The sequence below is a fragment of the Lynx rufus genome, unplaced genomic scaffold (genome assembly GCF_022079265.1).
Source record: "Lynx rufus isolate CCGP_SWC_20201006 ecotype Redwood Valley unplaced genomic scaffold, mLynRuf1.p SCAF_3, whole genome shotgun sequence".
Taxonomy (NCBI): Eukaryota; Metazoa; Chordata; class Mammalia; order Carnivora; family Felidae; genus Lynx; species Lynx rufus.
In genome coordinates, this window is record NW_025814845.1 from 63,586,487 (window position 1) to 63,599,395 (window position 12,909).

At 43.0% G+C, this 12,909-nt stretch overlaps 1 protein-coding gene across 2 annotated transcripts in view; it reads right to left on the reverse strand.

The window, feature by feature from the left end:
• The window catches only part of RASGEF1B (RasGEF domain family member 1B), a 38,830-nt gene extending 26,256 nt beyond the window's left edge, over positions 1-12,574 (reverse strand). Inside the window, exons 1-2 of one of the 2 annotated variants that reach the window (XM_047091689.1) lie at positions 12,452-12,574; positions 347-529 (exon numbers count right to left, since the gene is read on the reverse strand). In XM_047091689.1, coding sequence (XP_046947645.1) covers positions 347-523 — 177 coding nt within the window. In that variant the 5' untranslated portion in view covers positions 524-529; positions 12,452-12,574. Of the gene's footprint in view, positions 1-346; positions 530-11,755; positions 11,846-12,451 lie in introns of those variants that run through there. The other variant, XM_047091688.1, reaches the window with a different exon arrangement.
• Between the last annotated feature and the right edge of the window lie 335 nt (positions 12,575-12,909).

Here is a 12,909-nt window from a genome sequence, read left to right on the forward strand (position 1 = left end):
GGCATTACATATTCTGGGAGTATCCAACATCCTCTAGCATGTCTATGCAAGGACCAAGGTATATGCATGGATTAAAGCTACAGATACTTCATTGACATGGTATCTGACTGTCTACAGTGTGGTACCAACCCTGAATAGAAACCAAACTGCAGACAATAATCAAAACCTGGATCATACCCAGGCTCAGTTTGGTCTCAAAATACTCAATAATCAATATGCAGTTTCTTATTCGAAAAATTCTCGGCAACCCAGATATAATTCAATAGCATCTAGGGTCCCTGCCTGCTACAGTGTATTTTTTCTGAAGAATACCAAGGATGTGTTTCACAGCAACAGCGATACCTACATCCGGATAGTAATCCACATTAGGTACTAAGTGCTGGATGAGTGCTTCCAGAGACCCAGAGAGGAGGTTGTTGTCGTGGTAATACAACCCTCCGCAGCTGTCATCTGCAGACTGATAGAGGTTTCGGTTGTAACCACTGCTGTCAAACATTGCTGAAAAGGGAGGAGTCTGAGGCATGCTTTCCTAAAATGAATTAAAAAAAAAAAAAAAAAAAAGGAGAAAACACAGTGTGAGTCATTTGCAGTCCAAAAGAAAAGTAGGCTTTCATAGTAACGAGGGAATAAATACTTTTAAAAATAGGTTAGGTTCTGATCCAATATCAGAATCCATCAAGAAAGCAAACTGCTCTTAGAGTAACACATGTATGCATACTTTTGAGTACCCATGTCATTCAGTCAAATGCCATAAAATGCTTAGATCAAAGGACCCAGTTTGGACTGAAGAGTCAAATCTCTGGCTGCCGCGTTTAGATATCCCTCCTTCACAGGAAGAGAACTGGGCTTCCAATTGCTTTATCTGACTGAGTCAGGTGTTATCCAGAGGCAGAAACGAACAAACCTTCCCAGCTGGTTAGGAAGAATTACATAGCAAGTAAGAACTATCAGAGTAACGGTGGTCATAGTAGGCGACAACCAAAACAGAAGTTGGACAAATGGAATTGTAAGAGAGGCCTAGAATTGTGTGTGTGTGTGTGTGCACGCGTGCACGTGAAGTGCAGGTGTGTTTCCAAACGTACGTATCAAGAGTTAATGCTGACTCCAGCTCCCTTGGAAGAGCGGATGCTGTTGACTTTTGCCCCTTTGTGTCAAATTCTTTCGGGGTGGGGGCTCTGTAAAGCCTCGGTGCTCAGTAAACACGTGGGCTGAGAGGCACCTGATTTGGGGAACAAGAAGCCCCATGATGGTCCTCTCCATTTGTGTGCTTTGCAGCTCACAAAGCCCTTGTTTGGAGGGTGCTCGGTAGGGGCCAGAAGCTATTAAGTTATTACTTGGATTCCTAGGGACAGAGCTCCCGACCCTGAGAATAGACTCTTGGTTTCTGACAGCACGTCTGGACAATGGAGGCATTCAGGAGCTGCCAGACTGAGAGTTGCAGAAGGCAAACAATGAAGGAAGGCTTTGGACTGATGGGGACAGGGTGTGTGGAGGCAGCAGGAGGACACAACCTGGGCTAATCCTTCTTTTCAAGATGCCAAAAGATATTTGCATCCGAATGGGGGAGGGGAGTGGAGGCCTGCCTGAGAAGGCACATCCTTCACTCCTAGCACATCTATTCCAGCTCCAGCAGCTAACGGGGATCACCGCATCATAACACGTGCACGTGCCTCAGCAGGAGTGGTCAGGGGTTGGGTGTTAGGGAAAAGAAAACAAAACAAAACACATCCACTATAAGGACAACCTGGAAGGTGAAAACAGCATTTAGGGAAGGAAGTATCAAGAAAAAGAAATAGAAAACCAGCTTCAGCATTTTGTACTCTATCCCATCCACAAACCAGTGCCAAGGGAGAATGCAAAAAGCAAAAGCCACGAATAGGAAGAAGCTGATTACTGAGAATCACGCCGGGAGAGGGGTCACAACCTGCACCATCACTGCCACGCCTCGGGCTGAGGCAGGACATACTTGTAACAGCCACAGGATCAGTAACACAAATACTCCGTATGTAGTTGGTAAGACCTTGCACATATAAATAATTAATAAATAACTCAATGTTAACATTTTATAAGACAGTGGACAAAGTGTGTTTCTGTCCTCTTCAAATTGCTAGTTTTCTATTAGTACGATTCATGTGCGATAAAATCTTTGCAAATAAGTTGTCCTTGGTGGGAAGATAAAAAAAAAAAAAAGAGCCCATCTACCTTGCTGAGAAACTCAAAATGTCCTTAAACTGAAACTCTGGGACCCAAGATGAGACGCACCTAAAAGATACTTCTGACAGCCTGGGGGGAACTGTCCATCTGAATTTGGTTACCTACCTCTGGCTTAAAAAAGCTTTAGATGGTTAAAACCACACGGTGTTGTCCTTCACAAACAGGATGACAGTTGAAACTCATTCTGTCATGCCCTTGCAGTTGGTTCTTGTTTGGGGTGTTTTTTTTTTTTTTTTTCTGCCAAGTACTTTTTGCCAAGGATTTTCTTTGATTTCTCTACCTATTCATCACTACTCAAACCATCCCTAATAAAATGATGTTGGGAGATGGTTGGCCAAAAGACTTGGGAATTTCAGAAAATCAGAAAATGTTCAGAGTTCAGAAGGACCACTGAAATCATCTGGTGAAGAATGAAAAATAGATTTCATTCCATTTTCCAACTGTAATTAGAAGCGGGTGCCTGGAGGCCAGAGGATGAATAAGAAGAATTGAAAGGCTGTAACTAAGTGGGAGAATGTGTGTCCTAAGTGATTAGCAATGACTGCAAAAATGGCCATGGAAGAAGCCAAAGCCCAAGTGCCATCACAATCTGCTCCAGTCTCCTGCTTTTATAAATGTGCGAACTAAGAACCTGGAAGGTGAAATGAGGTAACCACGCTAAGATCTCACAGTGATGTGTCTATAGCATCAAGTGACCCCAGTGGACTCCCCTGAATCTTGCACTCCTGCTGCCTTCTGTTATTGACAGTAAGCATTAGCCAACAATAGTCAAGGGTCATCCAGTCCCCTTTTAAGGAAACAGCACCAAAAGCCACCAAGTATGTGTACTTCTCAATTATTCACTCCCACGAAGCACACAAGGACTCAGATTTGACCAAGCACTCAGATTTTTTTTTTCAACGTTTTTTTTTTTTTTTTTTTTATTTTTGGGACAGAGAGAGACAGAGCATGAACGGGGGAGGGGCAGAGAGAGAGGGAGACACAGAATCGGAAACAGGCTCCAGGCTCTGAGCCATCAGCCCAGAGCCCGACGCGGGGCTCGAACTCACGGACCGCGAGATCGTGACCCGGCTGAGGTCGGACGCCCAACCGACTGCGCCACCCAGGCGCCCCCAAGCACTCAGATTTAATGAAGCCCTAATCTGGTGCTTCGTAGCTGTGGAGACTTCAGAAGGTAATTCGCCTCCACTGCCCCCCACATAGGTTTTTTTATTTAGAAAATTATTCCCAATTTTGCTCACTCCTTCCAAAAGTATAAAGTATAACAAAACTATCATATTCTTTTAGAGCAAAGTTCTTCTTAGAGCATTATTAGAGAAATGATGGCTAAAGGTTTTTGTATTGTCCCTTGGAAACTGTATCACTCACAGGATCTCTTTGGGGAGTTATGACATATCAACACTTAGATAATCCCTTCCAACCAAGCACCAAGGAAAATACTGCAAATAGCAATGGAAACCAAACTGAGATAAAGTCAATTTTAAGAAGAGAGACCGTCACAGGTCATTTTCTGCCTTCTAATCAGCTCTACCTTCTGCTAATCAACTGATTTCATTTTCCCATGAACTATCTTGACTGTTGAACTTGCACACAGCAGCAATCAAATGCTGAGATTCAAGTCACTCTAAGAGATCCCAGCCCCTTATTTGTGAACAATGCTCATATTTTTCTACCTTGCCTTAAACTCAAGATAGCATCTTTTCAATTCTAAGGTATTGGCCCTAAGGCCTATTCCCTTCCTCAGTTGTGCATTCTGCTACTATGGGTTCCTTTGTGCAGGGAAAGGTCTCCACATTTTACCTTCCTTTACTTCTGTGATGCCCCTTCAGGGCTGCTAACCTGAGAAATGCCTACATACACATTGAAGAAGGCTCTGGGAATGTCAGCAGCTCCTGTTTGTGTAGGTTTACTGCCTACAAATGCCTTTTGGGATTCTTACAGCTACCCTGTTTGGCAGACATCCTCACTCTGTTTTGACTACCTAAGAAGCTAAGGTTTAGAAGAACTATCAAAACTGACTGGGATTACACTTCAGATAAGGGACAGATAGGACAGTGTTTCAAACCTGGATCTCCAAGTTCCAGGTTCAAAATGTATTGTACTATGTCATGTTATACTGCAAATGGTCTTCCTTGAACTTTTAGTATTTAACCATAAAACGAAAAGTCCACCAGTCTATTCCAATTTGTAAGTTATCAGAATAATTTATATTGTTTCCTTTTTTAGTGATACATGAAATAAAAGTGTCTTACAATGGACGGCATCTTAGATTCAGTTAAATGCAGTCATATTTGCTTTTGCTTACTTTATACATTTCCAGTAAAAAATCTTAATGAGACAAATGACCAAAATAAAGATCATGGATCACAGTATTCAAAATCCATTTCTGGACAATCTCTAACAAGTGGCCAGTCTAGCCATTTTCTAGAAAGAACAACTGCCTTGTGTAACAGATGCATTTGGCAAACAAGGGGAGGTCAGGAGAATGGTACAGAAAGTACTCTTTGGGAAGCGCACCTTAAATACCTAAGAATAAACACAGCAGGTTTTCTTTCAAGTATCTTTCTTCCCTGTTATTACCCACATCGAGACCCACTGTTTGCTCAGGGGCACCTGGGTGGCTCAGGTGGTTAAGTAACTGACTCGATTTCAGCTCAGGTCATGGTCTCACAGTTCATGAGTTTAAGCCCCACATCTGGCTCTGGGCTGACAGAGTGGGGCCTGCTTGGGATTCTCTCTCTCCCTCTGTCTCTGCTCTACCCCTGCTTATGCTCTCTCTCTGTCTCTCTGAAAATAAATAAGCAAACAAACAAACTTAAAACAAAGAAAAAAGAGCTACTGTTTGTTCAGTATTACTCAGATTTGTAATCCAAGACTTGAATTTTACCTGCTTCAGTTCTGGAATTGAAAAATGAGGCTCAAAAATGTTAGCTTGGTTCTTGTTTTAGAAAACAAAGAAAACATCCGAGACCTGGACACGAGAATCCAGAAAAGTATTTGTCCCCAGGCACTATGAACTCTAGGAATCATGTGCTGATGGTTTCTGTAGTGGGAGAAGGGCAAAGGGTGAGGCTGCTCTCATCCCAGAGATTCCATTTACTTATTTATTTCATCTCAGTGTAGTTCTGATTTCTTATCTGTAGCAAACCTTCCCTTTACAGCTCTCAGAATTAATATTTTCTGTCCCTGGCGTCCTTTAAACTCTCAATTTACTTCCCTTGACCCTTCGCAACATAATCTCAAAACCAACATCTCCACTGCCTACCTCCCTTCCTTAGCACAAATTTCACCCCGTCCAATACACCTAACTGTGGGGGCCTGTTAACCACAAATCGTGTTTAGGAAAAACTGACTTTCCCCAAGTTAGAATGTGTGACAGCATTAAGGTAAAATACTGGCATTACTTTACTATTACGTCAAACTTCAAAATAGTTAATTCCTTTGGGAAGAAAAAGAGATTTATATGAAATACTTGGAAAAACTGCTGACTTTATTCAAATCACTAGCAGAAAGATAAGGCAGAGGACAGGGTAATCTCCTAAGCAATTCTCCCAAAGTTACATTTGTAAATCCTTTCCTGGAAACTCAGAATACACTCTATGTGGCCAGTGGCTCTTAACTTTCTAGGGAGATCACAAATCTCTCCCCACACTGCCCTCAGAGAAATATACCTACAAGTTTGCATATACTTTGAGGGAGTGCAGACCCCAGGTTAGGAAGCACATGTGCAGGCCTGCACAGAGCCTAGATACAACTTATCTACTCGTCTAACTTGGTCTAACACGTTCAAGCCTGGCTCCTTAGATATTAAGGAATACTTGTATTTGCAGTTAGTACCGATCAAATGAAGTTAAAGAGAATTTTAAAATGATACTTCTTCTGATTTGGGTACAGATATTTAAACAGGTATTTTCTTTCCCTTAAATTGCGATGGTACCTTGGGATGGGGAAAGATGCCGTGAGACAACGGGAAACAGATTTTGGTTTTTAAAACAATGAACCAGGCTAAAAGAAAGCTCAGAGCCATGAAAATTAGCATACAGATTACAAGTTCTGTCGGAAAACTTCCCAAAGGAAAGTATAGGATATATCCAACTCAGGTATACAAGACGAATGTTCTTTCTTAAAATTAACTTGGTAAGCTGAAAAGTTGGTTGACAGGCAAGATATGTTACAGGGGAAGCTAATTCAGTCACGAAGATAGATCATGTTCTTCCAAGGACTCTGAAAAAGTTCAGCCTGACATTGATCCAGAAGCAAGGAGGCAAGCTCTGGGTGATTTAAGGGATGAATGGATTTGAAAGGCATGCCTAATGGTTTCAAACCAAGGAAAGCACCAGATGAAAAGCTGCTTTTTTCTAAACAGCAGACTGTGTTTGAATTAGCGGCTGCTTTTGCACAATGTTATTTATGATGAGGCAGGTGCACCGGGATAAGGTGGTTTCAGGTGACAATTCAAATTGGAAAAGAGGTTGAGGTAAAGATGGGTGTGGGAACTAAATCAAAAGCTATCCTTCAACATCTGCTGTAGGTGCTGGGTAAATCTCTACCAGAATGTCAAATCAGCATTTCCTGTACACTTAAGAGAATGAGCTAGAAAAGGTAGGACTCAAAAAAAAAAAAAAAAAAAAAAAAAAAAGAAAAAGAAAAAAAAAAGGTATAAGGGGCTTTGAATCCATATTTCATCATAGAGTACTTTGGTGAAATATTGAACAAATCCAATGCCTTTATACTGATCGCTTATCTTTTAGCTTCTGTTTAAATGCTAGGCATGTGTCCCAATTAAAAAGAAAACAAACAAACCCACTGAAGTAGAGGAAGGCCTCCCTATCACAGCTGAACTTTGAAAGTGTATTTGTTTAGTGACCAGAGGCTTAATTTAATATCCTGGAATTACCGGTTTCCCAGTTCCCATCTAGATTCCAAAGGAACTTTGCACTTCGGTGAGATGCACCTTCTTCCTTTTTTCATTTGAGGATCCAGCAAGCTGCAGGAGAACACATTCACATATTTCAGCTTTACTGCAGCTGGTTTCCTCCAGTGCTTCTAGCCTCCTTTTGGCACTTCTGGATCTCAGAATACAAGGACTGACCTCATGCTCATACAGTGTAGCTGCACAGGCTTTTGAGTCAGGGTGAAAGTAAAAGTCACGTTTCTGACACTGTCTAAAATGTGGCTTATTTTGAGCTTGAAAATGTCTAGATTGTCCTCTCGCATCGTTCCTGGGCCAGTGGGAGTCCTAAAGGCAGAGATTTCTAGCAACATCTCTGGAAACTGTAGAAATGCTCTTCTGACCTCCTTGAGAAAAGAGGTATGGTCGCTGAGAGAGCAAACAATGCAGAGTAGACAACTCAGAATCAACTCACTTCTCTGGCATGTGATTAAAAAGTAACTTGCTCCCAGACAGGTACATTCTTTGAAACTGAGCCCCAAATGCTTAGTAAATTTTATAACCAGGGTGGGAGCAGGAAGTCGGTATTTTTTTATTAAAGAAGGTGTTATTTCATTTTGCTTGATTTATTCTGGATGCTACTTTAGAAATCTTAACTAATTCCTAATTGATGGAGGAAGAGGGTTGTAACTCAAATACTGACTATCTTTGGTTTCCTTGGAAGGAGATCAAAGCAAAAATTTGTTGTCTCTTGTCTTGGAGATATCTTGGTAACAGTTTATTAAAGCACAAAATGATATTTCACTACATGGCAACTCTAAATGGGCCTGGAGGGTCATATAAAACTTTTCTACAAGATAAATCTTTACTGTGTGGGCACAGATCACAGAACAAACAGGTTGATAATCTCTGTGCATTGTTTTGAATCATCTACAACTTCCATGTAGTTCCTTATCTTACCAGTAGATGACTCCACGTTCCTGGTCTTTGTAAAAATTGGTGCTTTCCAGTGGTAAGGGTGAGTGCTGGTTTAGAAAAGTAAAAGGACAATTCGAGTTCTGGGTGAAATAAAAACTAAGAAATCGGTGTTTGTCATCTTGGCATATGATTGAATTTAGGAAAGTGGCATTGTTCATGTTGTACAGTTGAAAATACTGGCTGAAAAAGTCAGTTGGTCTTATCTCCTAGGTCTTAAGTGCCTATCTATGATGAGAATTAATTATTTCATTTTCCCAGAGGGGTAAAAGTGATCTTCTGGATAATCAAAATCATCATTATCTAATTACATGCTGTCAAAAAGAACCTTCCTGGATATTGGAAATGTTCCTCTTCTACACTATCCAACATAGCAGCCATTAGCCACAAGTTAGCTACTAAGCATGGAAAATGTGCCTAGCATAACTAAGAAACTAAATTTTGAATTCTGCTTAATTTAACTAAACTGAAGTTTAAATATCTCCATGGGGCTATTGGCTATCATACTGGATGGCACAGATAAAGTTGTTGAGTCATCATTTATAGCATAAGCTCTCGGGGGCGCCTGGGTGGTTCAGTCAGTTGAGTGTCTGACTTCGGCTCAAGTCATGATTTCGCTGTTGGCGAGTTTGAGCCCCACATCAGTCCCAGTGCTGATAGCTCAGAGCCTGGAACCTGCTTCAGATTCTGTCTCCCTCCCTCTCTCTCTCTCTCTCTCTCTGCCCCTCTCCTGCTCACACTTTGTCTCTCTCTCAAAAACAAATAAACATTAAAAAAAATTTATAGCATAAGCTCTCAAGACAAATTACAGAGTATCATACAGGGAGCATCCTTTACTGAAAGGGTTTATTCTTCTAAACCCAATTCATTTCAGCAGGAAAATGACCTGATACTTAGTGAGGACACTTAGTAAACAAGCAGAATCTTCCATTTACATTTTATTATGGAACATGATTCCTGGAATAATTTTATTTTTTAGCTGCAAGTTCTTGAAAAACTATGTTTGTCCCTTCTCTTTTTGATAAATAGAGAGATACAGGCAGTCTGTAAAGTGTTTTCCTCCCTTACAAGGTTAATTTGTACTCTCGCTGTGTAAAACTGACTTTCATACCAGGGCCTCCTAATAAAATTTGAATCAAACGAATGACTTCTAGATACAGGCATACCTTGAAATGGAATAATAAATAAATTAACCTAAGGAAAAAAATTAGTGGTCAAAGACTGGTTAGAAATTGCATAAATGTTAACACTGACTTAATAAGTAAAAAAAAAAAAATTCGAACTCAACTTTTTTGATAATTAGTATTTTCTAATACACTTATGGGGAAAGAAAGCAGGTCAAGAAAATATTAAATCTCTACATAGTGCTTATCAATAGAAAGAAACTTCACTCTCTTTGCTTCATTTTCATATACCCAGAAAGTAGCTGAACATCTAACTGCAGACACTACATCCCCAATCTTCCACCCCATTTAGGATGCAAATGCACGAAGTGATAGTACAGCAGAATAAATCCACGGTCAAAGAACTAAAAGCAACTTATAAATCATCTAGCTCAATACCCCATCAACTTTACAGATATTGCAGGTAGAAGGAGAGAACAAATGACTGGTTAGGGCTCCAGATCAGACAGGACGCACCTCCCTATTCCCAGAGTAGATATCTGCCCACAGCACTGGGCTACAATATCTGTTATTTCAAGATAATCAAGGGTTGTATACATCTTTTTTTTTTTTTGTAGGTTTAACTGGAGAACCAAAACAGAACAACTGTATTTCTAGAAAAGTGAAGGGAGTGGGGAGATAATACCTGAATTCGACCACTAACCACAAAAATGCCATAAATCTAAAGCGGTATATTCAATAGCACCATTTGTCTCTGTAAGACTTCACAATACATTATAATGTCTTTACCATTTATTATTTGTGGCATCAGAATCAAGATGCCAGGTTCTCAATCCCTGCTTCAGGGATTTCAAATTCTTGTCCTAAGTAAGGGAGAAATGCCCTCTTTTCCCCATCTCCTGTCTCAGGGAAGACTCTCCAGAGCCATCCAAATTGCTTCTCCAAAGTCCACTTCTTCCAGGTAGCCTTTGGAGATTGATAATGTCGATTCTATCATTTAATGTGCCATAATTACGTACCTTACTTAGCACAGAAACTCACCCAGTGATTAATTTTAGATTGTAAGAACGTAATGCTACCAATAATATAAGAAATATGTATTGTAAGAAATAATACATATTTAGAAACAGTAAGTAATATATACCTAAGAATACATTAGATTAGATGCTAAGCTGGGGGAAAAAGACAATAAATGTAAACGCTTTCCAGTGATTTTCTGTTCCAAAAGACACTGTTATCCCAGGTATTAGGTGTGGTAGTATTGGAGAAAATGTCTTGGGGAGTATATAAAATGGAGCAAGACTGAAAATGAACCATGGGAGAAATAAATTCTAAGAATTTAACACTTCATTAGAGAACTGGAAAGTAGGAGGCCAGTATGCTTAGTAGCCAGAAATGTTGCCACCTCCAGGAAAACAAAGGATTGACCTACATGTAGTGGAATAATGCCAACAAGAAACTTACTAATCATTGACTGATCTTCTCATCTTTGCCAGAAAAAAAATCTGCTTGAAAGGGATAATACAGCAATGCTTGTGAACCCTGATCTCTGTCAAAAGCACCCCAGAGTCCTCACTGCCCCAACCATTGTCCCACCTCCCCACCCCATATAAAATAACCATTAATGACAGGACCTAACAAGCTGTCATTCTTTTATTCTGTCATAAAAATCTCAACAGCCAAAATTTTTTACTTTTATTTCTTTTTGAAAATCAATTCTACATTTGCCTCAAACCTCATCTGACCAGTGGCATTCCTCTCAAATGTCCAATCACACCTACAATCTGGTTAATTGTAACCTCCTTGTTTCTTAGCATAGGTTTTATCACAGTGGTCCAACTACGTTTTAAATTGAGACATAGCTATCACATGCCAAGCTCTGGCTACTGTTTTCAGGAGGAAAGAATAATTATTCACCCCATCTGAGTCTGACTGTACCAGACATTATTCAAGAGTGCAACACCCTGAGCCCTAGACTCTTCCCCTTTATGCACCCAGTTCAGAGACCCTCCCTCGGCCGTTGGAGATCATCCAGGGCTAAATATAGATCTACGCACACCAGCAGTTCCTGACCGCGGTCACATGGTGCTGCTGACGAAGGACTCCTTGGAGACGTATTCGGCCCAAACACACATACACAAATTTGTGTGCATATTCATCTACACACACTGTGCCCACCGAATTCATTGGCGAAGATGGGCACATCCACAATCAAAGAGAAAGTCGCTGCCCAGGGATCTCCTCCTGCTATTTACCTCACTTGTGCCACCCTCGACACTGTGAGTGGACTTGGATACCTTGCTTTCGCCTGAACTGCGTCAATTTGCTTGGGGTAAGGTGTGAAGCAATACTCAAGTGGTACGCAGACAGATACACATACACAGGTGTGCACCTACCAGCCCCTTTCCCCCCTTTTCCCTTGTACAGCGTTGAAGCTGTCCCCACGATTCCCCTAGAAAGTGGAGCCTCTTTTATGCCAGCTGCCACAAGGCTCCTAGGTACTTTTGGCTCACGTTATTACAACCTAGCCAGGTGTCTCGAGGCGACTCACCTGAGCTCGGGCAAGTGCCGGGAGACTCGGTGTGTCCCAAATTCGCCAGGTGAACGGAGGCATGAACAAATATCACCTCGTCAGTGGCGAGCACATGACTTCTGCTCCCTGTCCCTTCCTAAGAATCAGACCTTAGATTATAGGGCACCGACACCAAAAATAAACAATCTCCCCACCCCACCCCCAACACGCACGAAAACTAGCCAAGAAGTAGAAGGAAACAACCTAGCAGGGCACAGGAAAGGAGGAGAGAATGAAGAAAGGATGAACGCGACTAGAACTCAGACAAATCCTCAAAAACTACCAACATGTCAAAGAAAAGGCCTAGCTTCGGGATCCGGGCGAGAGACGCAAAGCAAAACCCAAGTCTGCCCCTGCCCGCGCCCCAGCGGCTCGGCCCCGCACCTGTTGGCACCCGGTCCGCTCCCGGGGCAGCCCAGGCGACCTCGGCCGCCAGGCAGGCGACTCCCTCGGTTTCTAGCTTTTGCCAGGCGCTTTGTGCCAGAGAGCGTTTGGTCGCCCCGATTCTCCCGCCTCTTCGAGGCGCACCCGGCAGCCGGGGCGCCTGAGAGCCGGGCTCGCTACGAGCGCAGCTCCGGGGCCGTCTGGGACAGCGCAGAGGACAGCACCGCCGCGCGTTCCCGCTGCCAGGCTCAGGCCCCTCCGGGAGAACTGGCTGGCCAGGGAACAACCCACCTGCAGATGGACCTCGGGTCCTCGGTTTCCCGGCTGTTTGCCGCGCGCCCACAAGCGCGGCCAAAGAAAAGGGAGCTAAAGCGCGCGCGAAGAAGGAAAAGAAATTCCGCCCGACCAGTCGGGTGCCTTGTTTATACTGAAACTACGGCCTCAGCCGCGGCGCACACCCCCTTCCCTCCGAGCCCGCCTCCCGCCGCCAGCCCCGCCCCGCCCCGGCAGGGGCGGACCAATCACGGCGCAGCTCGCCGCCCACGCCGCCACCGCCTCCAGCGCCCGGGACCGGCCCACGCGGCGCAGGGCGCTGGGGACTCCCGCGGCGCGGTCGCCCGGGTGCCCTCCTACAATGCGGAGGCCCGTGCAGCCGGGCTCAGCGCTGTTTACCTGCGTCGGTTCGGCCCGCTCAGAATGGCGTGCGTTTCCTCCTGAGTCCGCCTGCCCGGGGCTGTTTGTGAAGTCGT